Raw genomic sequence first — 27,336 nt, 5'->3', positions numbered from 1 at the left:
AAACATGCCCCTGGGCTGTAAAACACTAATTCAATCAAATGTGACATATCAAGCTTCTTCTCCTTGATTATTCCAACTATTGGGATATTCATTTTTGTGCATTTTCACCAAGCTGAGTGTGAGTCTGGAACACCACTCTATTCCTGGATATTGAGAGATGAAAGCCCTTGCCAACTGCTCGTCATTTGGGGACTCTTGGAAAATGGTAAGACTTGTGTGAGCCACTTAAATACTGCGGTCAAGCTCTCAAAGAGCTCTAGTTTTTTAAAATTGGTCAAACAACTCTAAGCACCCAAAAGACATTTTCTATAGCAGTGATTTTCCCTCACTTTTCCCTTAGACATGAAGATTAAAATTGCTTCCTCCATTTTCCTTCATTTGTTCATTTGGTATTTATTAAGGGCCCACGATGTGCCAGGCACCCTCTTAGGCACTGAGAATGTAGCAATGAATAGTCGTCTACTTCCCTTTGTGGCTTATTATTGTTACCTAAAATACTACATACCATCCTGGTACAGAAGAGTTTAAGTATAGATGCCAGAAAAAAGGAACCCTGAGGGAAGCAGAAAAAGATACAGAATTCTGGGACCAAGCCATGTACATTCTCTTTAGGCCTCCACAATACAAGAATGTAGAAGGCAGAGTGAACCATATCGCTTGTTCTCTAAAATATACAGTGACTGTCTTTCCTGAACAACAACAAAAAAATTATTACAAACTCTGACAAACATAAACACATGTGACAAGAAAGGGTTTTCTTTAACTGAAACTGCCAGATAAAAATCAGGCTATTTGCACCATCCCAAAGACAAGAAATAACAAAGGCTGGCAAGGATGCAGAGACATGGGAACCCTCCTACACTGTCGGTGGGAATGTAAATTGGTTCAACTGTTGTGGAAAGTAGTATGGAGGGTCTTCAAAAAACTAAAAATAGAAACACCATTTGACTCACTAATTCCACTCCTAGGAATATAAAGAAGAAAATAAAATCCCTGATTCAAAAAGATTTATGCACCCTATGTTTATTGCCACATCATTTACAATAGCTAAGATATGGAAGCAACCTAAGTGTCCATCAAAAGATGAGTGGCTAAAGAAGATGTGGTATACATATTAATATATACATAATGGAATATTATTCAGCCATAAAAAGAGAAGAAATCCTGCCATTTGCAACAACATGGATGGATCTAGAGGGTATTATGCTGTGAAGTCAGCCAGGCAGAGAAAGACAAATACCATATGATTTCACTTATTTGTGGAATATATAAAAACAAAGCAAAACTGAAGGAACAAAACAGCAGTAGACTCATAGACACTGAGAAGTGACTAGTGGTTACCAAGGGGAAGTGGGAAGGACAGGTTGGGGAGCAGGTTGAGGGGGATAAAGGGACACAATAATTTGTAATTAAAACAAAAATCAAGGAAAGATATTAAATGTAAGTATCTTAGTAATTCCATCAATTAAAAAAGCATTACCAGGCATGTTACTAATATATAAATTTTACATGAAGTACTTTCACCTATGATGTTATTATAAATGTGCATATTATTCTCTCCCCAGGAATAAGACTAGTCAGATACCATTTTCACTTCTATAGGACTCACTTCCTCTGAAAGCAAGTGGTTAATTTCCAAAGAGTGTTCATATGGAAGATGTTGTATGTATAATTACATCATTAGCATTCTCCTTTTTTGAGATCCAGTAATGTCACTAAGATTTTTAGTTCATTTTTTCTAGAGAACCTTTGTAATAATGTTTTTAAAAAGAATTGCTTTAGTATTTGCTGTGTGGGTTGGGAAGATTTTGGAGACCTTGCTTTCTGAATCAGTCTTAGAAAACAGTTTTCACGTGTCATGTCCTATTACTTTTTAAGTAGTGAGAATAAAGAAAATTTAAGTGTGAGAAGAAAGAATGGAGCAGTCTTTTCAGACTCCTTTAAGATTTGAAATTTTACTTTGTATTTTCTTCAAAAGAAATGAATTGCATTAGGTTTTGTCTTAAGAATAATTACTTTATTGTTTTTTATAAAAATAACATGTTCACTATTTTTAAAATTCAAGCAGTACAGAAAATACCAACAAGAGAAAGGTAACTAACTAAAATCATTCTACTGAGAAAGAACTATACCTTTCTGTGCACATATACAGAGAGAAGGATGGATGGATGGATGGATGGATGGATGGGTGGATGGGTGGGTGGGTGGGTGGATGGATGGGTGGATGGATGATGGATTCGAGTGGATGGATGGAAAACCATTTTATATCCCCAGTCCCTGGAATTGTGTCTGGCTCATATTAGTTACTGAACAAAAATACAGTGAATGAATGAATTGGATTGTATAATTTTTTTCTAGAGCTATTCTACTCAGATTAGAATATCATTTCTACCACTTAGTATCTCTTTGACCTTGAAAAAGGTACTTAATAGCTATGCACTCAGTTAATTTATCTGTAAAATGGGGTAACTAATACTATTCACTTTAATCAAGGACATTCTTAAGTGAAATTGGACTGTGCGTGTGTGTGTGTGTGTGTGTGTGTGTGTGTGCCCAGCTACATATTCAGTGGTAAAACATACAGTGCCTACTAGTGGATTATGGTGCCATGGCCTTAATCCATATTAAAGTACTAACAGTTTTACCCATCACTGCTTTTTCATCATCAGTGAACATGCCAACACAGTGAAAATGGCAAATAAAGCTTTAGTATTATTATAATGATAGTTTGACTATACAGACCCCCTCATTTTGAGAACCACTGTGTCAAACCACCTCTTGCCAAAATGGAGTCTATGGCCAGAATTCTCAGAATATTTTCAAGTCATCTTTTTTTCTGTATAACTGCTTATAGAACTGGGTGAATTATTTGTTTTGTTTTGTGGTTATACCTTTAGAAGTTTACACATGAAGTTTAGTCCTTTCTTGTTTTGGTTGCTGTTGAATCTATGGCTATTTTCTTTTTTTTTATTAATGAATGAGAGGATTCTGTGCATTTGGACTACAGTATGCCACCATAAGTTTCTTTTGGGTTTTGAATTAATTAAAAATAATTTCTTTCTTAAATTAAGGTTGGCGTTTCTCTCCATTGAATAGGATTTTGTATTTGTCAGGGGAGAAGAAGCACTATTAGTGTTAGGTGATAAGAGACTCATTTAGAATTGTGGGAAAAGCAGGGGAAGTAAAGGTCTGGAAGAGAATTTGGAGAGTTTGAGACAGAGTTAACAGTCAATTTGAGAAGCCAAGTATGTCTAGTCCCAGTGTAGGAACACGAAGAGGGAATCGGTGTAGAAGTCTATAAAAAAAGGTTGCCTCTGAATAATCTACATTTGTGGATCCACAGGCAAGCATCTGGGAGTGGATGTGAGGCCACTGTTGGTCAACAATGCCAGTAGTCAGGTAGGAAAGCTGCCTGTGGGGCCCGACAGGGAGATGACAAGCTGTTTTCTCTTCTTTGGACTGACTCTATCTGCCTGTGAAAAGGGTTTCAGATGGCTATGGCCACAGCCTTTTTCCTACTTCCAAATATTGAACAAATTCCTGTCTTGGCCAACTCTAACCTGGAAGCATACAAGGACGGGAATTATATCGAATTTAATTCCCAGTTTAGCTACAATGACAGCACAAGCCGTCTGAGACTAATGGTATGTATTGTCCTTTTTTCCAAAGGTATAAATATTAGACTTACCAAATAATTTTCTAGATAAGAAGTATAAAATAACTTCCTAAAGAATTTTGAAAAAAAATTGCAAAAAATTAGAAAACCCTGAATTTAGATAACCCATAATATCCATAGGTTATATAGAGTTGAATGATTCTTTTTCTTCAAAAGGATTAAAATTCTTATTATAGTCATACAGAAGCCATCCTTAATTATCTATAACCTAAGGACTGCTGGTGCATATTCGTTAGGTATAATTTTAATTGCAAAAATTAAACAGTAAGGTATTATTTTTATCAGGAAAAAGTTAACTATAAATTATTATACACACATACACATAATACATAAATACACAATCCCATATATACTTGTATGTGCAGGATTCTGCATAGTTTCTTACCTATACCTAGTGTTTAATAAATGTTTCCTATGATTGAAGATTAAAATCAAATCTACATAAGTGTCACTAAACCCTCCTTACAGGTTTCTTTCTAAATATTGGTTTATAATCTGCTTCCATTTTTTTCTTGTTATTTATCTTTGTACAAAAGACATCTTAATTGTACAGAGTGCATGGTGGCTTAGATTTCATATATTTCAAAAGCATAAAAAATCTTGCATTGACAACAATGCCTTATTGATAAAAAGGGGGGCAGTCTTTGAAGGCGCATGAATCCATAATTTCTTCTGTTAAGTTTTTAAAGTCAATTTTAAAGTCAAGATTTTGATTTCTTTCAGAAAGGCATCTGTCCTTAGATATTTTTCAAGGAACAAAAGTGATTTCTTTAAGGCTAACTTTGCCAAAATAGAGTCGTAAATGTGAAGATACAAGAGGCACTTTTGGGATCATCCGCCTGACCCCCACTTTGTATAGACGATGAAATAAAAGTCTATAGTGAGCACACTACTTGTCTAAGGTTGCACAGCTATTTATTTAGTAGCAGAGCAAGACTTCATTTCAGGGTCTCCTGAATATGTTAAGTGTGTTTTCTTAATTAAGGGAATTTTTTACATGTCATATAATTCTCCCATTTCAGTTGTACAATTCAATAATTTCTAGTAAATTTACCAAGTGCACAATCACCACTATAAATCAGTTTTAGAACATTTTCATCATACCACCATCCCCTATCCCAGGATACCCCTCATCTGTGTCCATAGATATTTTTTTGGCTTGAACTTTTACTGTATTTTGCTGACTAATAAAAACATTTTGGTCTTCTGTATTTTTATAAATTCCATCAACTTGAATTTTAATACCTTTCTGGAATATAATAATTTTACTCAAAGCACTGTATTTATCCTTTGAAGCTGTCTTACAAATGACAATATATCTTCATTTCTGACCAAATTCTGGTTAACTGGGTATGAGAAAAATTTTATGAGAAAAACATGTAACCAGTTTTTAGTAGGATATTCCTGATATAATACCAAATTGAATGAGTATTTATCATTAAGATAGAAAAAGTGTTTCATTTCTTAGGACTCATTTTTTCCTGATAAAGCCTTATTTCTTTTAAAATGGAGTCAATGCATGCATCTTTTCAAGTTAGGTTATTCTTTGTTGATTAAGAAAACGGAAAGATTGGTAACATGTGGAAATAAGTTTGGATAAACATCATATCTGAGTTGAAATGTCATTATTGGAGATAGGACAACAGACTTAGTTTTTATTAGACCAGAGAATGGAAAAAACTATCCAATAATCCCAAGAGCAACAACAGATTTAAATTCAAAATTCCCACAGGATATCCTGTAGCCAGTGATGGTTGTGCTCTTGGGAACAGATGAAGCCAAAAAGTATGAATTGAAAATATGAGAATACCAACTTCCATTAAAAAAATAATTTAAATACAATGATAAATTCTTTTCAGAAGTCTACATTTTGGCCATAAGATCCATGTAAAATAAAGATTTATGCTGAAACTTGGTCATTTTTCATCAAATGGTTCATCATTTGAAATATGTGTCGTTTAAATAAAGCAGTAGAATATATTAAATGTATTCAAAAAGATTTTGAATCTTAAGATTTTGACTTTCATTTCATTCAGTTATAAAGCTATCATTCGGGGGATTTCTGTTATTCTTTTAACTGAACTTGAATTATCTCCTCTATTTCTCTAAATTGCTAGCACTAAAAAAATAACAAAATCTATTTACCCATGAAATCATGTAATTTTAGAATTATAAGGAGCCTTACAGTTTTATGTTCTCTGCTGCCCAGCCTCAGCAGCTTCAGCACCATCTGAGAGCTTTTAGTGAGTGCAGAATCTCAGACCACCACAGACCTACTGAATCAGAGTATTTGCATAGAACAAGTTTCTAAATTTTATGAAGTCTAATTTATCAGTTTTTTCTTTTATAGTTCATATTTTTGAGTATCAAGGTCTCTAGATACTCTGCCTAACACTAGATCTCAAAGATCTTCTCCTGTGTTTTTAATAAAAGTTTTATAGCTTTAATTCTGATCCATTTTGTTATTTTTGAATTAAAAATGAGAGTTTTAGGTTAACTGTTCTTGCCTATGGATTTCCAATTGCTCCAGCACCATTTGTTGAAAAGATTGTCTTTTCCTCTATCAAATTGTTTTTTGCACCTGTCAAAGAGCAGTTGGGCATGTTTCTATAGTTCTATTACTTCTGAGTTGTCTCATTGACCTATGTGTCTATCCTCTCACCAATAATACAACCTTGATTATTGTAGCTATACTGAACTAGGTAGACTGATTACTCCCACTATATTCATTTTTTAAAAATAAATTTACTGTTCTGTTCATTTGTCTTTCCAAATTTTAGAATAATATGTCTATATCTGCAAAAAATATCTTGATTGGATTTTATTAGGAAATGCACTAAACCTATTTATCAACTTGGGAAGAATTGACATCTTTACTATGTTGAATCTTCCAATCCATGTACATAATATGTCTCTCCATTTATTTAGATCTTTGATTTCTTTCATGAGTCATATATTTTTCAGCATATAAGTCTTATATGGGTTTGATTAGACTAACGCCTAAGTGTTTCACTTATTTTTAGCAATTGCAAATGGTACTGTATTTTTAATTTTTATATCCATATGTTCATTGCTAGTATTTAGAAATACAAATGATTTTGTATTTTTACCTTGCAGGCAGGCAACCTTAATTAGCTCTAGGAGCATCAGTAGATTCCATGGGATTTTCTAATTAGACCAATCTTTTCACCTGCAGGTTTTGTAGATGTTTTAGTTCTTTCTATCTGATCTGTATACCTTTAATTTCCTTTCCTTGATTTATTGCACTGGCTAGAACTTCTAGCACTATGTTGAATAGGAGTGGTAAGAATTGACATCTTTTCCTTGTTTTCATCTCCAGGGAAAGCAGTGTTTCACTACTAAGTATTATATTAGCTGTAGGGTTTTTATTGATGCTTTTTATCAAGGTGAGGAACTTACTCTCTATTCCTATTTTTATTGTCTTAAGATGTTGAATTTGCCAAATAGTTTTTCTGAAATTGATATAATCATGGGAATTTGCTTCTTTATCCTATTAATTTGGTGGACATCAGTTTATTTCTGAATATTGAAATGTGTTTTCATTTTCATACAGTTCGTGTATTTTTTTAAGTTTCGAGACTTTTTCTTTTTGACTCATGGAATGTTTAGAAGTGTTTTGTTTAATTTCCAAGAGTTTGGATATTTTCCTGTTATCTTTTTGTTATTTATTTTTACCTTGAATCCACTGTGGCTAGGGAACACAGTCTTGTGTAATTTTAGTTCTTTTAAACTCAATGAGGTTTTTTATGGCCCAGATATGATCTGTCTTGGTATATGTTCATGGACACTTGAAAATAATGTGTACTCTGCTCTTACTAGATAGTTTTCTACAAATAAAAATTTTTCTTCATATAAAATTTTCTATAGATGTTGATTAGATCTTGTTAGCTGATGGTGTACCTCTAAAACCTTGCTGATTTTCAGTCTAACTGTTCTATCAATTATTGAGAGAATGGTGGTGAAGTCCAGCTGTAATCGTGAATTTGACTATTTCTCCTTTTATTTATATCAGTTTGCTTAACGTATTTTGCAGCTCTGTTGTTTGGTGTATAAAGTTAGAATTACTAAGTCTTCTTGGTAGATTGATCCTTTTATCACTATATAATAATCCCCCCTGTCTCTACTAATTTACTTTGCTCTGAAATCTATTTTTCTGATGTTAACACAGCCATTGTTGCCTTCATTTGACTGATGTTTGCATGCTTTATCTTTTTTTATTCTTTTACTTTCAGCTTGCTTGTACAATTTTTATTTCAAGTGAGTTTTTTGTAGATAGTATATAGTCAAGTCATTATTTTAATCCACTTTGGTAATAACTGGGTTTTATTTAGTATATTTAGACCATTAGAATAAAATATTGCAGAGGAATATGCTACCTGATTATGAGATGAAGATGTTAAGTGTAGCATTGTATTATCTACATCCTCCTGACCTCCCTATATCTCAACTTCTGGTACTAGACACTAGTACTAAAATATCAAAGACATCATGAATTCTGTTCTCTTACACACCTCCCAATAATAACTACTATTTATGAAGCACTTACTCATGAAGCTGAGTTTGAGGCACTCAGCTCATAATTTTATATGCATAAACTCATTTATTCCTCATATTTTGCAAATAAGACAACAAAGGCTTACTGAGGTAAGGATTATAGAGATTGTGAATCAAGTGAGTTTGAAGGCAGGTGTATGTGAGTCCATAGTACTTCACCATAACCATCTGCATCCTGAGTTTTGTCTCTGCCATTCCCTTTCAGTCCATCCCACATTTGCCATTTCCACTACCAGTAGTGAAGCTCAGATGTCCTTTTTTTTGCACACAGTGATTATAAAAACCTCCTAATGTCCCTACTGCCATGCTCTCCATCCTCTAATCTGGCTTCCACAAGGTCCCCAATTATCTTCTTAGACCTTAAGTACAAAAGCATTTGAAATCTGAGATCAGTTTAGATCACAATTCAAAACTTAACTTCTTATGTAACCTAAGCAAATTAGTTAACCTTTTCACATTTCAATTTCCTTATGTATAAATGGAAATAATTTTACATCCCTTAAGGATTATATCAAGTCAGATTTCACGCATAAAGTGGCAAGTGCACATAGTAGACATTCTACATATCTTAATTTCCTTCCTTTCCATTAAAAGTGAAAACAGAAATCAGTAGGTCTGCCTTGTCTATAGGGCATAATCAAAATTTGGTATCCTGATGTACAGGTCTCTTAGCCCTGGGCCAAACCTCTGTTTCTAGTTTCATTTTTCTCTACTATTTTGTCACACCAAAATTGGACTTGTCTTTGTTCTTACTATTCCCTCATCCTGGAGTACATTTTTCCTGTTTTTTGGTCTACTGAAACTGTCTTTCAGGACCCTATTTAGGAGCCATTTTCTTAACTATCTTCTCTATACATTCCCTTCACTTCCTAATATGAATAAATCCCTCTCCTCACCCCACCTTGTTCCCACAGGATATTATGGGTTCTTGGTAGATTAGCAGAGTGAGGTGTTAGTTCATATTTTATCCCCTAACAGTATGCCTTGAATTAGCAAAATGGGTAAGAAAAGAGGGTTTGAGATAGATAATCCTGCTTCTTGGATTTGACTATGCCATTTTCTAACTTCAATTATCTCCCCATGACTCAATTCTGTTATCATAAAATAAGGATGACTACTGCCTCTATTAGTAAGACTGATGTGAAAATTAAGTAAGAAAATGTATGTAAAGTGGTTAGTAAGAAATCTAATACATGGCTTGTGTTCATTAGTCAATAAACATTTGTTGTGATAAGTATCAATCCTAAATCTGTTATTAATTTGTGGGAGTTTTCATTCCACATTAAAAGAAAAAGCTTAATTGATAGCTCAAAAGTCTGTTAAGATTAAGTGGGAAATGTGTTGATACCTAGCACTTTCCATGCCAAACAGTAGGTCCTTTATAAAGGCCCTTATTTTCTTGCCCTCCTCTCTTTTCCTTAAGCAATTCATGTGTTTTCATTTTGGTTTACTAAATATTTAAATGAAGGTGACAGAATGACACAGGGATATTTTGGGAGTTGAATATATGAAAATATAGTAGTCACATAGCTTAAAATAATTAAAAAGTAAGTTATTAAAATCAATTGTTTTCCTCACAAAATTCTCAAGCACGCCTGTTTTTTTAGTGTCCCTCATCTCCTCCCTCAAACCATCTTAGATAGTCAGCTGGACTTAATTCCTCAATGTCTATACTTTTAGATGCCTAAAAGTCACATAAATCACCTAAAGATCCTCTAAATGATTTAAATTAGATTAAAATTGTCAGTCACTTGAATTATTCATGAGTTAGTGATAGAAATCTAGCTTCCAGGGCAGAAAACCCATGATCCACTCCTGGTTATAGTAGATTTCTTTTAAACTGGAAGTTATTATGTGAAATATTATTATTCATAAGGGTAGTCTCCATTTGAGTCACAAGTAAAAACATAGAGATGGATTATATAAAAACAGATTTGGGTATGTATCTTTACACTATTAATCTAAAATTAACAAGTTAGTTTCCACAAGTTGGTTTCCACTGATAGTACTATCAGTTTAAACAGATTTAGTAATTTTACTGATTATGAAAGTAATGTATAAATTTGCCTTGGTTTTAGATTTGTATAAGAACTGTATGTAAGTGCAAGGAGTTTATACCTAGTATTTTATATGTCTTTAAGCAAAACCATAAAAATTTGATTTGACAGTGAGATTCATATAATTTTTTTTTAAAGAAACTTGTTTATTATTCAATAATAATGTTGGAAGAACCTTTTCAAGTTCCAAAATACAATTCCACTGGTATTCCATTAGGATTTTTATTAAAATTGTATTAAATCAATAAAGTAGAAGATTGCCATATTTACAATGGAGAGTTTTCTTTCCCATGTGAAAACATTCTTTTGTTTCCTATTTACTCAGGACTTCTTCTATTAGTGCTTTCCTCACAGAGCGTTCACACATTTTAATAGTTTTGTTGCTATTTTGAATGAGACATTTTTCAAATGTATTTTTGCTTAGTAACTGCTATTGATGTCTTACACATTACCTAGAATTCTGACACCTTACTCAACTCGCAAATTAGTCCTCTTTTAGATTTACTTCTCCATAATTTCTAGGTAGACAATATTTAAAAATTGTTATTTTATCTCTTCCTGTTCAATGTTTGTATTTCTTATTTCTTTTCCTTGATTTTTTTCCAGGTAGGAGCTCTAGAACAATGCTAACCTATAGCACTGATATCAGGTATTTCCCATCTGTAAAAATGGAACCCTGCTTTGGAAAGATTCATAGGTCTCCTTTTCCCTCACTCCACTAGGCTAGGTGCTCTTAGTCCATATTGTTACCATACTCCATCCTGGGTCTATTATAGCCCAAGTCACAAGGAAATGCAATTATTTATGAACTTGGTATTTGTGTATTCTTTTTTTTTTTTTTTTGGTATTTGTGTATTCTATAGGTGCATGAAGCATGATAGCATCTTCATTGCTACAGAACTACCAACTAACCCAGTCCTAGTATGTAACAGTGGTTCAATTAGTCTGTTCTCCTAGCTTACAGTCTCTTTCCATTTGCCTTCCCTCCATATACTACAAGAAACAGAAAATTCTGTTGATTTTACTCAAATTCTGTCAGCTTCCCTGAGTCTCTAGCCCTAATATTGCTCCCTTCACTAAGCTCCCACTTTCCCACAACTAGTGCAAGGCTTCTCTAACTTGAATAATAAACAAGTTTCTTTAAAAAAAAATTATATGAATCTCACTGTCAAATCAAATTTTTATGGTTTTGCTTAAAGACATATAAAATACTAGGTATAAACTCCTTGCACTTACATACAGTTCTTATACAAATCTAAAACCAAGGCAAATTTATACATTACTTTCATAATCAGTAAAATTACTAAATCTGTTTAAACTGATAGTACTATCAGTGGAAACCAACTTGTGGAAACTAACTTGTTAATTTTAGATTAATAGTGTAAAGATACATACCCAAATCTGTTTTTATATAATCCATCTCTATGTTTTTACTTGTGACTCAAATGGAGACTACCCTTATGAATAATAATATTTCACATAATAATTGTGATAACTCAAGACTTTGTGTGCTATTTCAGAATATCAGACTTCATACTTAGCTAAACTCTGGCACTGTGCAGTTCTCAAATGCCAATTTTAATGAACTGTCATTTGATAACTCAGTAAAGCTTGTCTGTTCATTTGAACATAAGGTTAACAGAGGGGGAGTTACTAAAATCTGCATTATGCGGATGTATAATATCAGCAGCAAAAATAAAAACCCTCTATCACATTTACTTTTATATTAACTGCTCATCAGTGAAGCAAGTTGGTACGTATAAAGACATGGTTATGCTGCCAATACTCTAGTGAAGGTTCCTTCAAGACAGACATGCCAAAACTGCTGTTTGATAACTCAGTCTTCTCATCATATTTTTCTTTTTTAAACGAATATGCTCCATAGTAGTTTGTTTATACACTGTACCATGTCAAAGAGAAAATATAAAAACTTTAAAAGCACAAAGATGTTTTTTTTCTTGAAAATAAGGTAGTTCAGTTTTCATATAAACTAACTCTTAGAAACTAAGTCTATATTTATAATTAACATTAAATGACAGTCAAATTTTCTGATTAAATATTTCAGTCAATTTTTATTTAAAAAAGAAATATGTTTCCCTCTCTGATAACAGAATGGGAAGCTTTTAGTTTAGTCTTTTAACTTTCTGGCACTTTGCTTTCTGACCACTCAGAAAAGCAAGATTTTTAAAACTAAATATTTTCTAAGATCCATATCAAACACCACCCTGATATGGAATCCCTCTTCCAGAGGTGGTCATTCCTTGGATGCCATAGAACTATCTCTACCTCATTTCCTTTGTACCCTCTCTGCCTACAGAGGGTCACTGGATTCCAGAGCATTGTGACTATGGACAACTGAAACTGCAGAAAGCGAAACCACGGAGAATGGAGAGCAGCTATAATAAGCACTAAGCAACTGTTTAACAAACAGATGAATAAGGCACAAATTGAAGGCCACTTCGCCTTTGCCAAAAGTTACCACCATTCAAATAATGGTGGTAGAGTGAACCTAAGTTTAGTTCCTGTCTCTCCTGCTTCAGTCAACATCACACATGGGAAGTTGATGAAGTTCTTTCCCTCTGCAGAAGGGTAAAGTGAACTTCACAGTGTAAGTTTTCAAAGTTTCCATTCTTTTAGGTTACAAGGCCCTAAGTGAGGTTTCCAGGTTCCCTTATGGAAAAACAGAATTCAAAACTTCTACATAGGGAATAATGGAAAGACCGGTTACATGTCTCACACACATTCTCGACTGTATTTTCTGTGGTCCTAAATCAAACAGTGGGGCATGAAGGCACCTGAATGAAGCTCATGATACATACCCACTTAAAATTTTTTCTAAGTATCAGAGAATCCAAACTGCTCTGCAATAATGGGACTCTGGTCCTGGTCTTCCTTTAGCACAATTAAATCCAGACAAATAAATGTCAATGGCCAATAGGGTAACCAGCCATCCTGGCTTCCCTGGGACAAAGGTTTTTGGGATGCAGAAATTTCAGTTCTTAAACACACAAAGTCGCAGGCATGCTAGGAAGGTTGATCATCCCAAACTGGCCAACTCCCCTAGTGGAAAGACATATTTAAGCCAACTTAATAACTCTTGGCTTTATAGGTGGTAGGCACTGTATAAAAAGTGTCTGTTAACCACATCTTCCCTTCCTTTCTTTTTCTGGACTACATTTTATTAGTTGGATAGAAATGGGTATCAAACCTTACATGTACCAGAATCACCTGAAGGACTTGTTAAAACAGAAATTGCTAGAGGTTTTAATCCAGTAGGTCTGAGGTAGGGCTCAAAAATCTGCATTTCTAACAAGTTATCAGGTGACACTGATGATGCTGGTCTAAGAACCACTGCTCTACAAGTCTGGCATACTACTATCTTCTGAAATTAACATAAAAAAGAGTCAATTGAAAGTATGAAGGCATGAAATCAACAAAATGCAGACTATTGTAATAAGTGGCCTTATTTTCTTCATTTCCTAAGCACTTCCCAATGGTGAGAACAGCTTTTCAAAAAATCTTAACATTCAAAGTTTTAAATATAATATAAAAGGTTAAACTTCCAGGCAAGTTTTTGCAGAGATGTGGGGGAGTTCTCTATAATAGGATTTACTTTAATGACGGATTTCTCTGTGGAAAAGTAAGTACACTGTTGCCCAGTTCTGGTGCCATTTGGTTCCTCTCCTGCTTCCTCAAACCCAACAGTTGGAATATTCTTTGTATTCAATCTGAATATAGTTTCACAATTATCATTCTTTCTGACATACTAAACAGGGGACAAAAGTATATTTTGATAACACAGTTGCACTTCCTTCATCCTATGCAAACTTTTTAGTGTAAATGAACATGTAACCAAAATATAAAAATAATTCCTGACTATAAGTATGCATTCAGTTTTGTGCCCAAATTCTGCCCAAATTCTTGGAACATCTACTGCTATCCATCCATACACAAATGTTGCCTTAAACAATAACAATAGTGATAGGTCCCTTATCCTCTAAGAAAGGTTCCTGATTGCCTTCATTTAAATGTTATAAGAGAAACTGAGGTACAGGACTTTGATGGCTGAATTTAAATTCCGTATCTAGAAGGTTTCTAGGGAAATGGGTGTGAAACAGAAAAACTTTAACCATTTTGATGAATAAAATGAACCTCTAAATGGTCCAATCTCAGAAACCAGTATTCATTAGTAATAATTGTGTCTTTGTCTGCAGCGTTCTGGTGGTGCCCTTGCCATTCCCTTGTGTGCATTCCAGGGCACTGTGTCTCTCCAGGCGCCTACAGGGAAAACCCTCTCTCTTTCTACCTATGAGGTAAGTGCAGAAGGACAAAAAATAACCCCAGCCTCCAAGAAAATAGAAGTCTATCGATCCAAAAGTGTTGGCCACGAACCGAACACAGAGGATTCTCCCTCTACATTTGCGGACACCAGTGTGAAAATACACTTGGAAGTTCTTGAGATCTGTGATAATGAAGAAGCCCTGGACACTGTGTCAATCATTAGCAACATCAGTCAGTCCTCCACCCAGGTCAGGTCTCCATCTCTACGCTACTCAAGGAAAGAAAACAGATTTGTTTCATGTGATTTAGGGGAAACAGCCTCATACTCACTCTTTTTACCCACAAGTAATCCTGATGGTGATATCAACATATCAATCCCAGACACCGTTGAAGCACACAGGCAGAACAGCAAAAGGCAGCATCAAGAAAAGGATGGCTACCAGGAGGAAATCCAGTTGTTAAATAAAGCTTATAGAAAAAGAGAGGAAGAAAGCAAGGGTAACTAGTGATGATTTGATCTAATGGAGGCAAGAATGGCTCTGCAACTTCAAACTGCTGAACACTTTTGTTCTGAGGCTATTTTGTTTTCTTTTTTATTTGTTGTTTTACATACCTTTTATACAGATTTATCAGCTAATTATTTTTAGTGCAAACAGCTGGAACTTGTGCAAACACTCAAGTGCTTTTGATGTATTACCTATAGATCACACACTGTGGTAATTTAAAAATGTTACTTCTTAGTCAATTTCTAAAATATTTTCTATATCAAATCTTGACCTAGTTTACTAATGTTTTTGCCTGTGTTTGTCAACTTCAGAGTAGGCAGAAAGTTGCATAAACTCAATATACTCTTCCTATACATGTTTCTACACATGATGTTGTCCTTTACTGCAAGGAGTAAATTGTATTTGAAGAGAGCTGCCTACATGCAGCTAGCAAAATAAGCTTATTATTATTACTGCGTTAGCTTTACACTGATGCCTAGGAAATATATTCTTGTGTAAAATGGCAAATTAGCTAGCTTCGAACTTCAAAACACGCATGTGCCCAGTCTGTAAATAGTTGTTTCCTTCATTTCTATAACATACAAACTGTTCACAGAATTTTTTTTTATTTTTCTTGAATGTAACACTATTTTCCTTTTATCTTTTCACTATGTCAAGGCTGCCCTTAAAACAAATACGTTGTATGTTAAAAGTGGACTTAAAAGTAGTCCTTAACTCACATATTAATGGAAAAGGTTATAAGTGTATATCTATCATCATTTCCAGAATTGTTTTATTTATTTGAATGGAAACTGGGGGAAAACACTGCCAGATTAAGTTCTGTGATGTGCACTCAAGTAAGAGACTTCTGGGTAAAGCAGATGAAAATTCTGTAAGTCCAAAATAAAGTGTCTATTTCTAAAACTGCAGATTTGGCAAACTTAGCCATTCTTGAAGCACAGAAAATTTTAGTTCAAATCTTGTTCCAAGTTTAAGTGCTTTTTAAGTATAAAAAAAAAATTGAATATATGTTATTAAATGATTGTAAAGTATATATTTCAAGATTAATTTCAAAATGTGTTACATAGCAAAAATGCAGGAATCACCTTGTCATAATATTAGTAATATATACTTCAAAAATTATGCTGTGAATTTTCTTCAAATTGCTTTATTTTAATCTTTCTACAAATATAAATTAAATGTATTACTTAAATGTTTATTTTCCAAAGTTACTGAGTTGATATTTTACATTGTTTTTAACTTAATGCAACCCCACTTTATACAACATAGCTTATGTCCTATTTCTATATACAATGGATACACTTAAAAGGGCTGCTATGTTGACACAATACCAGGATTATTTAGCCCAAAGCTATAGTTTGAGAGACTAATCATCATTACAGTAATAAGTGTACCACTTCAAACTTCAAGCCAACAGTAGTTGAATCTGAAAGAAAACTCTGCAGGGGCTGTGCCTAAGCATGACTGGCTCCTCCCAATCTTTGTTGAGAGAGGAAGGTTAAGCTACACCAGTATAAAGTCTACTTACTCTTTAAAGTGACTATGATTATAAAAATGTGTTTTTGGTATAGGAAATATCTTTGTATGTATCTTATACTATATTTAAATATCTTACCCTTATATTGCTGTATTGTTCCTATTATTAATAAATACTATATTCATGTAGCTTGTTTCTTTTCTCTCTAAATTGATTTATCTGGAGATAAAAACTACTTGTTACCTAATAAAAATATCACCATCTGGTGGTGACTACTATAAACTGAAAAGACATAATCTCTAAAACTCCCAATTAATATAAATATATAATTTATAACCCAAACACGTCCAAGAGGTGTGACTGACAGAGGCAACCATTTTGAAGACAGCAAAGATCACTGTGTTACTCAGAATACAAAGAAAATGATTGGGTTATGCCTTATTTGGAAGCTTTTCTCAACATGGTTCTTTAGTATTGGATTTCATAAATATATTTACTGTTAATTTCTTATACTATTCAGTTACTTTCGTTCACTTATTCATTATAATATTTAATAAATACCTACTATATGCTAGAAGTTCTTGTAGGTACTGAGAATTATAACAGTGAACAAAATGAAACAAATATATATACTGTTTAGAGAACAGTCCACACAAGACTTCTCTCACTTCGGATCCCAATTACAATTTCAGAGTGTTCTGAAAACCACTATCAGTATCAAAAGTTCATTAGAAGTACTCACAGAACTCCCAGGGAAAGCATACAGATTAAAATCAGCCAAGAAAAGAAGCACATACAGCAAAGTCTAGGAAAAGTCTAAATGTGGAACTTCTGTTGTCCTTTCCTCAGCATTACCTTCCTGGCATCAGTGTGTGACAACATGCACGGAGTCCTGCCAATGAGGAAAACTCATCCAAATCTTGGTGTCCAGGGTGTTTACTGGGGCTCCATCATGGTCAGAGTAGTGGTAATGGTAAACATGGCTGACTGATCTCAATTTCTAGCTCCTCAGGAGGTGAAATTGATGTGGAATGACCCAAAGCCCCCACCCTAAATCACAGTTACTATCTTGCTGGTCCAAGGCCCTCAAATAAAGTCACTCCTATCAAACATGACATTCTCAGGGCTTAGAGATTATCTCCTGAGAAGGGCAAAGGCCCTATGGATAAGATTAAATTATTTACTATACATTTACATATGCTTATATATCTATACCTATATTTATATCTGTATCTATATCTATATCTATATCTAATCTATATCTACCTATATCTATATCTCAGGTAAAACTAAGGGTATTGGCAGAAAATAGGTACCAGATATAATAAAAATGCTATGAAGAAAAATGAAAATAAATGGACAATGATGGAAGAAGTGCTTTTTCAAATACTTTAGTCAGAAAAGGCTTCACTGATATTTCATCAGAGACCCAAACAAAGTGAGGAAACAAGCTGTGTCATTATCTAGGAAAATCACAGTCCCAGCAAAGGGAACAGCAAGTTTCCAGAAGTGGGAGTGTGCCTTCAATATTTTGTGAAACCATCAGAAAGGAAATGGGAATGCAGATGAAAGAGAGAAGAAGTGGTTGGAGATGACACAGACAAGAGCAGGAAGAGACATATCATTAGTGCCTACAGACCAGGTATGTAATTTGAATCTTATTCTAAACAAGGTGAGAAGTGATTGGAAGGTTCTGAACAAAGGAATGACATACATATCTGATTACAAAATCACTATCTAGTCTCGGGGGCAAAAAGACTAAATAGGTACAAATATGGTTACTGAAGGAACAGGAAGCTATTTTAAATGTCTGGGTCAGAGAGGATGTTAGCTAGGATTAGGGTGGTAAGAGTGGAGGTGATAATAGTATTATACTCTGACTCCATAAATAGGAGGATTTCCTTAGTAAAATAAATAAATTACATATTTCTTAAATGTGTATGGAATCTATAACTTGAGGGAAAAATTACCTCTGGCATCTAAGTCCTGTTAATACTCTGGAATAGCCCAGTGTTTCTAAAGTCCCCCATGCATCACAGAAGCTAGAGGGCTGAATATTTCCAAGGCCTTCTTGCCAGCAATATTCATGTTTAGCATCTGCCAATGAAAGGCATGTGCACAAGATTTAGAACGCACAGTTTTGAAGAGAAGGAGCAAGAATTAAATGAATGTTCCTTACCAGTGAGCCTTTCTCTTCTCAGACATGGTTCAGGAAACTAGGCTCTTTCCATCTTGTAGTTTCACAATTTCATTTTTTATGATCATTATGCTCATCTGCATTAAGCTAGCAGAAGGGCAAAGGGCATGGAAAATCCTGTACTGGCACTCTTAGTGGGAATGGCCTAGAAGAATAGCACCTCAGTCCCTGCAGCTTCTGCTACATTGTTACAGCTCAGTATACAACCACAACTAACTCCAAAGGAGGCTAAGAAATAGATCTTCTCGTGTACCCAGGAAGAAGATACCCAACTTTGACGAACAGCTCGCTAGCCGGTCTCTGCCACATGCTATGACTCCAACGAGATGATCATAAACCATATGATAATAGAATGTGAATAGTGCCCACTCCCTGGTGTCATATGATGCATAGATGCAGCACACAATAATTGAACAGTGGTACATTTTTCCAAGTTAGAATTACCTGGTCTTGATTCTGAATTCTGGACATCAACATACCTACATCAATCGGTTTATACAATCTCTTCTCTAGCTTATGATGCAAAGAAAATCATATTTATACATCTCCCCTACTGTCTTAGGATCTCAACTTCAAATGCATAAAGAACACACATATACAAAGACTCACATATACAAAAATACATACTATTCTCAAGAATAAGCAGCAATTTGTTGGCATTGAGCAATAAAACTCCAAACATAGAACAACCATGATGACAATCTCTTGCTATATTATATGGAACAATTTAGATTCCTGGAAGACATTAAGTGGAAATACTTTGTTACAGAGGAGGATCTTCACACAACCTTTAATAAGCATAATTCCAATAATTCCAGACTAATTTTTCCAAAAAAAGAAAAAAATGTCTCAGAGGCAAATTTCAGTCTCCACCACTTCACAAAAATACAACTAGAAACTTCAAAATGTTAGAGTAAAAAAATATTAGGATTTCAGTAAATACACGGTCACCTGGTTATAGTAATAAAGATATATATCTATATACTAACTGAAGCCTTTAAGACTTTTTACTTTCATTATCTTTTTTTAATTTTGGAAAAAATTACTGATTAAAAATTTTTTCTAAGTACTCATTCATACTATATTTTTTCTAAGTTCTAAGATTGTGTGTTTAAATTGAGCTGAGGAAAATTACTAATTTGATGAGATTTGTAGTTTTCAAGGGAAAGTATATTATGGAAGATACTCAAGATCTTTAACACGGATCCTGGAATAACTTATCTCACCAAGTCATATATTGTTCTCCTTTCTGTGAGAAACAAATGGAATCAGTAGCTAGCAGCAACTGTTCACATTACGATGACAAAATATCTGGTTTGCCTGGGATAGTCCCAGTTCACAGTTGTTTTCTTGGCATAATAATATTGTCCTCATTCAGTATTAAAGTGTCACAGTTTGGACAATGAATTATATGGTCACTCTATTTACATTTCTGAAGCAAGTGATACCTATATGCTCTTTTCTCCCAACATAGGGTACATATTTTTACTAAAAAGGATGCTAAGTAGTATCTGCAATTCCCCTGCTGAAAGTATCTCTTATTTGCTTTTTATGTTTCTATTAGAGAATAAAAAGAATTTCCCTCTCAGTATTTTAAGTGAAACAAGAAAATAAGATTGGGTATCATCAAGGATCTACCCTGAGAGAACGTAATAAAAGGAGGACAAACAACTCATGCCTTCAGAAACTTAACTTAAAGGTGAGAACACCACCACTCCCACTCTTAACTGTAAAATGCCCTCAAATCACAAAGAAATGAATGTCTTCTGGAGCCACTGAATGTTCTGTCAATTAAATTTAAACAGGAGGCTAGAAGCAGGAAATATCTGCATTTGCTAGAACAAAGGCCCAGGGTTCTTTGATTGATCTCTGCCTCTTGGTGGAATATATATATATATATATAGTTCATTGTAACTAAAAGCACCAAAGTATGCTCCAGACCAGAGTGTGGGTTATCTTAGTTTCTCCTGCGGATCACTTCACTCTTCTTGACCCCACTCTCGGCACCATAACTGGCAACGACTTTGCTTTCAGAGCTCTAAGCAGGAAGCAATAGATAGAAGCAAATGCCCTCTGCTTCTCATGAGGTCTGGCCAACAAGGACTTCCAGTAAAAGATCAGACAGTAAGATCAGGCTATTTATTCCTCTCTTTCTGCACCTTGGACTGGATCTGCCCTTTATCAACAGTCACTGTTCTTTCTAAGTAGCTGACTCTATGTAGCTTTCTTTCAGAATGCCAACATTTAATCCCTTTCTTCATTCATTTGGGTCTAGATATAGGCCCTATGTTGCTGAAATATTTTATGGTATCTTTATATGTATGTATACAAATGCTCCCTGAGTTATCCTCCTTTAAGCTTGCCATCTATTTTTCTTTAGGGACCCTAACTGATACATTCACAATTTATAAACTTTCCTAGTGAATGACTACCTTAGAGCCTAGAGCACTGGGCTAGGAATCAGAAGGCTTAGTTTCAATCTGATTCTGATTTGGACTCTACCACTGTTTGGTCTAAGTTTAAACTCTCTCAACTCAGTTACAATAGAGTGGATGTTAGAAAGATTAGGAATGAGGTGAGCCCCAGTAGGTTAGATTATCTCTAAAACCTTCTAGCCATAGCATTTTATATGTATATATATATCTGTAAAATACTAAATGAATATTATGGATTCAGTGCCTTCTGTGTTTTACAGAAACCCTACACTGATGAAGATATGATTCTAATTCTTGATTCAAGAAGAATACTCTTGATGGATTAGGGTAGAGCACACCTTTGTTATTCTGGATCAAGAGACCTCAGTATTTACCAATTTTAGGATAAAGACCAACAGAAAATGCTTATTTGTCTAAAAGATTCCCCAAAGGCTATGAAGCAGCAGAAGTTGTTGGTAGGAACCGACAAAACTGGTATAAAGACAGATGAACCTGAGAAAATGAAAAAGTAAACCTCCTAGAATTCCAGGGGAGTACAAGGCTTCAATAAATAATGTTAGCACAAATAATGGCTATACTGAAGGTTGTAACTAGAGATTTTTGAAAAACATCTATTTTGAAATATGATCTGCTTTCAGATCTGTAAGCAGGAAGTGTGGCAAAAGCTGAAAAAGCTGAGATGGCAGAAGGAGGTCAAAATACAAACACACTTCTTCCCTTCCTTCTCCCTCACACTCCCCCCATGTTCTCCTATAGTAAGGCTTCCTGCTGCTTCTACTTTGTGTGCGTCAGGAATTTCCACTTCTTCATATCATCCTTCCCATGACAGACTTCTCTCCCTCCCTTCTCTGAAATTACAATGTGAAATGTCTACTAGGGACCATGACGTGTAGGGGAGATGATTGAAAATATGTCAATTTGGTATTTTAAAATATCTCTAATAAACAGATAAGTGATGTTCCAGTGATTGAGAACGAGAGCTTTATAAAGCAAGGATGTATAAGTAATGCTGCAGACACCTAGTTTTCTTTTAACTTTCATTAAGAATGCATTATTGTTCATTAACTGTATCAGTAACAGTGGTATCCTTTCCTTGCAGGCCTCATTTTTTAAAATCCTTCCTTTCCTTGAGTTTCTTGACCTTACCGTACTAAAATAGACAGAAAATAGTGCCTACTTATAGTACCTGACATATAATATGCACCCAGTAAGTTACTTACAATGCTTTAATCCCTTTCCCTATTTCTAGTTCTTATAAGGACAGCAGCAGTCATGTCTGATGCAACATGAGAAGTCTGTAAAACTGCCAAAATGGTGGTACAGTATGGCTTTGGAGAGAGCCTGACTTATAGCACTTAAAGCAGACTGTATCTTTCAAAGATGGGCAGAATACCTCCCATTCCACATGCTCTTCTTATGTGACCTTGGTTCTCCTTGCAGTGTGGTGGGTCCTAAATGCTCTTAAACCTGGTGGACATCTGTAACCATTCCCACTAAGAAAGCACAGTAGACTGATATGTGACTTACGAGTCTAGTTAACAAAAATGCCATTGTACTTCCACCTTGCCCTGTGACATGTGCTTTTAGAACCTACCTGCCATGCTGTAAGGAGGCTAAAACTAGACCACACAGAGAAACCAAACTGTGAGTCTATGTGCAGATGTTCCAGCCCATAGCCAAGCACTGTTCTAGTAAAAAACCAGCATTAACAGCCAGATGTTTGAGTGACGATGTCTCCAAATGATTCCAGTTCCCAGCTATTAAGTATTCTCATCAGAAAGAGAAAAGAAAAAGAGAAAAAGGGCTAACAGAGAATGGAACTTCATAACTACCTGAAGCAAGGAAAATCAGCTGGTAATGCTAAGATGTTCCCTCTATTCCCTTAGTGCCCAGCAAGGCAGGAATTTAGACAGTAATTTAGATTAGAAGTAAATAAGAGTAATAATGATAATAAAAAATAATAATAAACAAAACCCTACATTTTCTTTGTCCACCTGAGTTGTACTTGAAGTAAATTTGCGATTTTACTACATCAGTTATAGTCAAGAAGAGTTGTTCCCTACAAATTAATTTTCAATGTAACTAAGATTTCCCATTTTGAGTTCCAAAATTTTATATGACAAGATACTCTATTGAGTTATTTAATAAGTTCTTCTGTATTTTTCCTGATAAAAGGAAAGGGGAAAAAAAAGATTTTCTCCATTTTCCCTCCTCCACTTTCCCCAAACAGCCGAATCTCTGGAAGTAGGAGTCAGTTAAGCATTCCATTTCCTAAGCTGAATATTGAAAAACAAATCCCCACCCAGGCCTTCATGAAGATTAGATTCATGAAAACTTATGCTATAGCGATTTCACAGGAATGGGGTAAAGAAGATGAAAATAACATTCCCTGAGACTGGCAAAACTGTGATTGCTCTCCAAAGTGGTGTGGTCTTGTGTGGCTCACTGTTCCTGCATTCCAGAGGTGGTTAGACTGGCAGGTGGATGCTCATGTAGGTTAGATGCCAGTGCTGTAGGTTTCAAAGCAACAGTTTTGCATTCTGGGCCCAGTCCATGATCAGTGGAGAGGACATTTGAGAGAGACATCTTTTAATCCACCCAGAGCACAGCACACAGCAGAGCCCCAGTAAGAGTAACAACGGCAATTATAAAAAACTTGTCACTCTGTTTTCTGGCATTTGGCGACTTAAGAATTCTTATGGCTCCAACCAAGGAAAGAAAAAAAAAACCCAAAACCCAAGTAACAACTGACATTTTTCTTCCCACCAATATAGGTCTTTCCTTGAAAATCTTCCTTTCATACAGATTTTTACTACAGTCACATTTGTTATAAGTGTCTGCCTAAAGCAATAGCTTCAAGCAATACTACTTCATGCTGAAGTCAGGGACAATTAGTATTTTATATGTGTAATGAAGATTCTGCTTAGGATCAACAAGCATAAGGTGAAGAGAAACAGTGCAACTCATCAGAAAATAGAAATAATGCTACTTCTCTGGAATCATCATGAGGATTCTGTGAAATATGGAATATCATACTACTTTCCTATTGCTGCTATAATAAATTATCACAAACTCAGTGTCTTAATTAACATAAATTTACTACCTTACAATTCCGTAGTAGAGAAGTTACAACAAGGGTCCTCACCAAGCTAAAACTGGCAGGATGCATTCTTTCCTGGAGGCTCTGAGGAGAATCCACTTTCTTTTCTAGTTTAGAGGTTGCCTGCACTCCTTGGCTATGGCCCCTCCTCCATTTTCAAAGCCAGCAGCAGATGGTTGAGACCTCTTAGCACATTTCTGTGAACTCTCTTCTGTCTCCCTCTTCCACTGTGAAGGACCCTCAGAATTACAGTGGGCTCATCCAGATAATTCAGGATAATCTCACCATTTTAAGGTCAGCTAACTAGCAACCTAAATTTCCCTTGGTCATGTAATGTAACATATTCACAGGTTCCAGAGATTACAATTCAGACATTTTTGGGGATCATTATTCTGCTGACCACAAATGTGAATCACCTAACCCAATTATCTAGTAAATTCTAAGTGACAGGTAAGTGTTAGTCCTCTTCCCCATTATTCTCTCTGTATTAGTCTACTGCCATAACAAAAAGCCTCATTGGCTTAAACAAGAAAAATTTATTTCTCACAGTTTTGGAGGGTAGGAAGTCCAAGATCAAGGTGCTGGCCGATTCAGTTCCTGGTGAGACCTCTCCTCCTGGCTTGTAGACATCTGCATGTCCTCACATGGCCTTTCTTCTGGGGAAAGAGAGAGTGAGCTCTCTGGTGTCTTTTCTTATGAAGACACTACTTCTATTGGATTAGGGTCCTGCCTGCATGACCTCATGGAATTACTTTCTTAGAGGTCCCGTCAGAAACACAAACACACTTGGAGTTAGGGCTTCAACATAGGAATTTTGAGAAGTCAGTCAATCCATAACACTCTCACTCTTAACAGTCCACACTATTGCCTTCTCATGTTGCTCCTACTATCTCCAATATGCATACCACATCTTACCTATTGAACAATTCACATATTTGTCATATCAGGTGTGCCCAATGTATACATATTGGACCTATTCATTCTTATCTTCTTAATTTTATTTGCCAAAGACCACCAAAATGTATAACCTCGGTCTGCTCTGTTTTTAACTCATATAACCAACTGCTTTCTAAACATTTCAATCTGTATGTTTCATAGGCTCCTCAAGCTCTGTATATATTAACAAAACACATTAACTCAACCCTCCTCAAAACCAAGAAAAAAAAATCCTCCTCTTTCTGTGTTCTTCATCTCAGGATATGGTACCTCCTTATTTGGTAGTCACTCAAATCTTAAACTCAGGAGTCATCTGACTCTTTCCTCTAATTCTCCACATCCAATAAACCATCAAATCTTAACAATTTTATTGCCTAATACCTCTTAATTCCAGTCCTTCCCATTTCCCATCTTGCTGTCATCCTGTCTTGTCTCCCCTACATCATAACCTGTTAACTAGTTTCTTTATATCCACTTTGCCTTCTCTATTCCTTTCTACTTGAAGCACCCAAAGTAATCATTCCCTTAATTATATTGTTTTCCTTTAATGGCATATAAAGTTCTCCATGATCAGACTTTCTCTTCGGCCTTCTCCATGAGTCTTTAAGTATAGTTTTTTCACTCTCTAATGTTTTATCATCTCTCTTCACATACATTGTTCCCTCCACCTGTAATAACCTGTCCCCTCCCCATTAGTCTGGCTGAAGTCTACTTATTCTAGAAGTTGCTGCTTAATCTCTCATTCTTTAGAAAGGACTTATCTGATTCCAAAATTAAATTATTTTGCTGTAACATCCCACGGTTGTTGGGGAGGAAAATGTTTTTCTCTACCCTTTTAGGATTTGTATTTGGGGGCCTGCAAATTAAGCTGACAAAAGACAGACTAGCGAGACAGGACAAATTTAATCACACCCATACCCAGAGTTCACAGAAAAATGTGACTCAAGGAGATGATTAGAATTTAGGACTTATACACCATTGTAATAGGAGAAGAGGAGAAGGAGGAAAGCACTTATGGGAAAACAAATGACTTTTAGAAAAGATAAATGGGCTCTTGTGAGAAGAGATGGAAGGTGTGATAGTTTTCTGACAATGTCTGTTTAGTTGTGGTGCTGATTTCTAGTCTCCAGTGATGAGTCAGTCTTCCCTGGTTCCTCACAACAATTGAGTATTTTGGGGAAGCTGTTTTTATACAGGTAAGAGATCTCAGAATTTGAATGCCTCTGCTCAAAATATTTTCATGCCACAGAGGTGTATTTTGGTCCCCTTCAGAGCATACAGCGTTTTCCTTTATTAACTCATTGGACACTGATTTACCTTTTATCTGCTCAAGACTGTAAGCAAATGAAAGCTGATGCCATACTTGTCTTTTTCAGTGAGTATCCCTATAGCTTTTAAATCAGTTAAAAGTGTACGTGCACTGGATATCTCATATTGAATACCCAAGCCTGTGTGACCCAGTCACTTGATTATTCAAGAACAGCTTATAATAATCACTCAGTGACCTGGTCAATGAACGGTACATGAACATATGAATCTTCAACTGCTGTTTAGTTTAAATTGCCTAAGTTCTCTGCTGTCAGTTTGGGTACACATGCTTACCTTATGCTGTTGAGTGAGGTACATAACGACAATCCTTTAAAAGACGCAGGGACATTTTTATAATTATATATGCTTAACAGGTGCTAGGCTGTTTTCAAGACGTAGCTATTTAAAGAGAAAAAAAAAGACGAATTCATTTCATTTCTCTACAGACTTTTAGAAGACAATGCCTTGATTCACAAGTTCTTTTGTGTTAATCAATGCTTACTATCCAGGGCCTAATTTGGAAGCAAACTCCGGATTTTTAAAGAATTAACAAGTAAAAGCCGAAACCCATTCTCTCACAAGCTGTGCATAAAAGAAAACGTTCGAGCCTTTCGCTCACTCTCCCTCTGGAGGTACAAAAGCAGACGACAGAGGGCTCCACCTGAGCGGGTTCCTGGCCACCCAGGCCGTCGGCCTGTGACGTCACCGAAGACGGCTGGCGGTGTCGCTGCACACCCTCCCTGTGGCGCTGCGCGCCGGAAGCAAAAAGGAAGTGGATGTGCACCCGC

At 35.3% G+C, this 27,336-nt stretch overlaps 1 protein-coding gene across 1 annotated transcript in view; it reads left to right on the top strand.

The window, feature by feature from the left end:
• GPR149 (G protein-coupled receptor 149) overlaps positions 1-15,471 on the top strand; it is a 51,969-nt gene extending 36,498 nt beyond the window's left edge. The window contains exon 4 of the mRNA XM_036903957.2: positions 14,523-15,471. Within this exon, the coding sequence (XP_036759852.2) occupies positions 14,523-15,095 (573 nt within the window). The 3' untranslated portion in view covers positions 15,096-15,471. The remainder of the gene's footprint in view (positions 1-14,522) is intronic.
• Positions 15,472-27,336: the final 11,865 nt, after the last annotated feature.

The sequence above is a fragment of the Manis pentadactyla genome, chromosome 1, assembly GCF_030020395.1.
Source record: "Manis pentadactyla isolate mManPen7 chromosome 1, mManPen7.hap1, whole genome shotgun sequence".
NCBI lineage: Eukaryota > Metazoa > Chordata > Mammalia > Pholidota > Manidae > Manis > Manis pentadactyla.
This window is presented reverse-complemented; position numbering and strand designations above follow the sequence as displayed.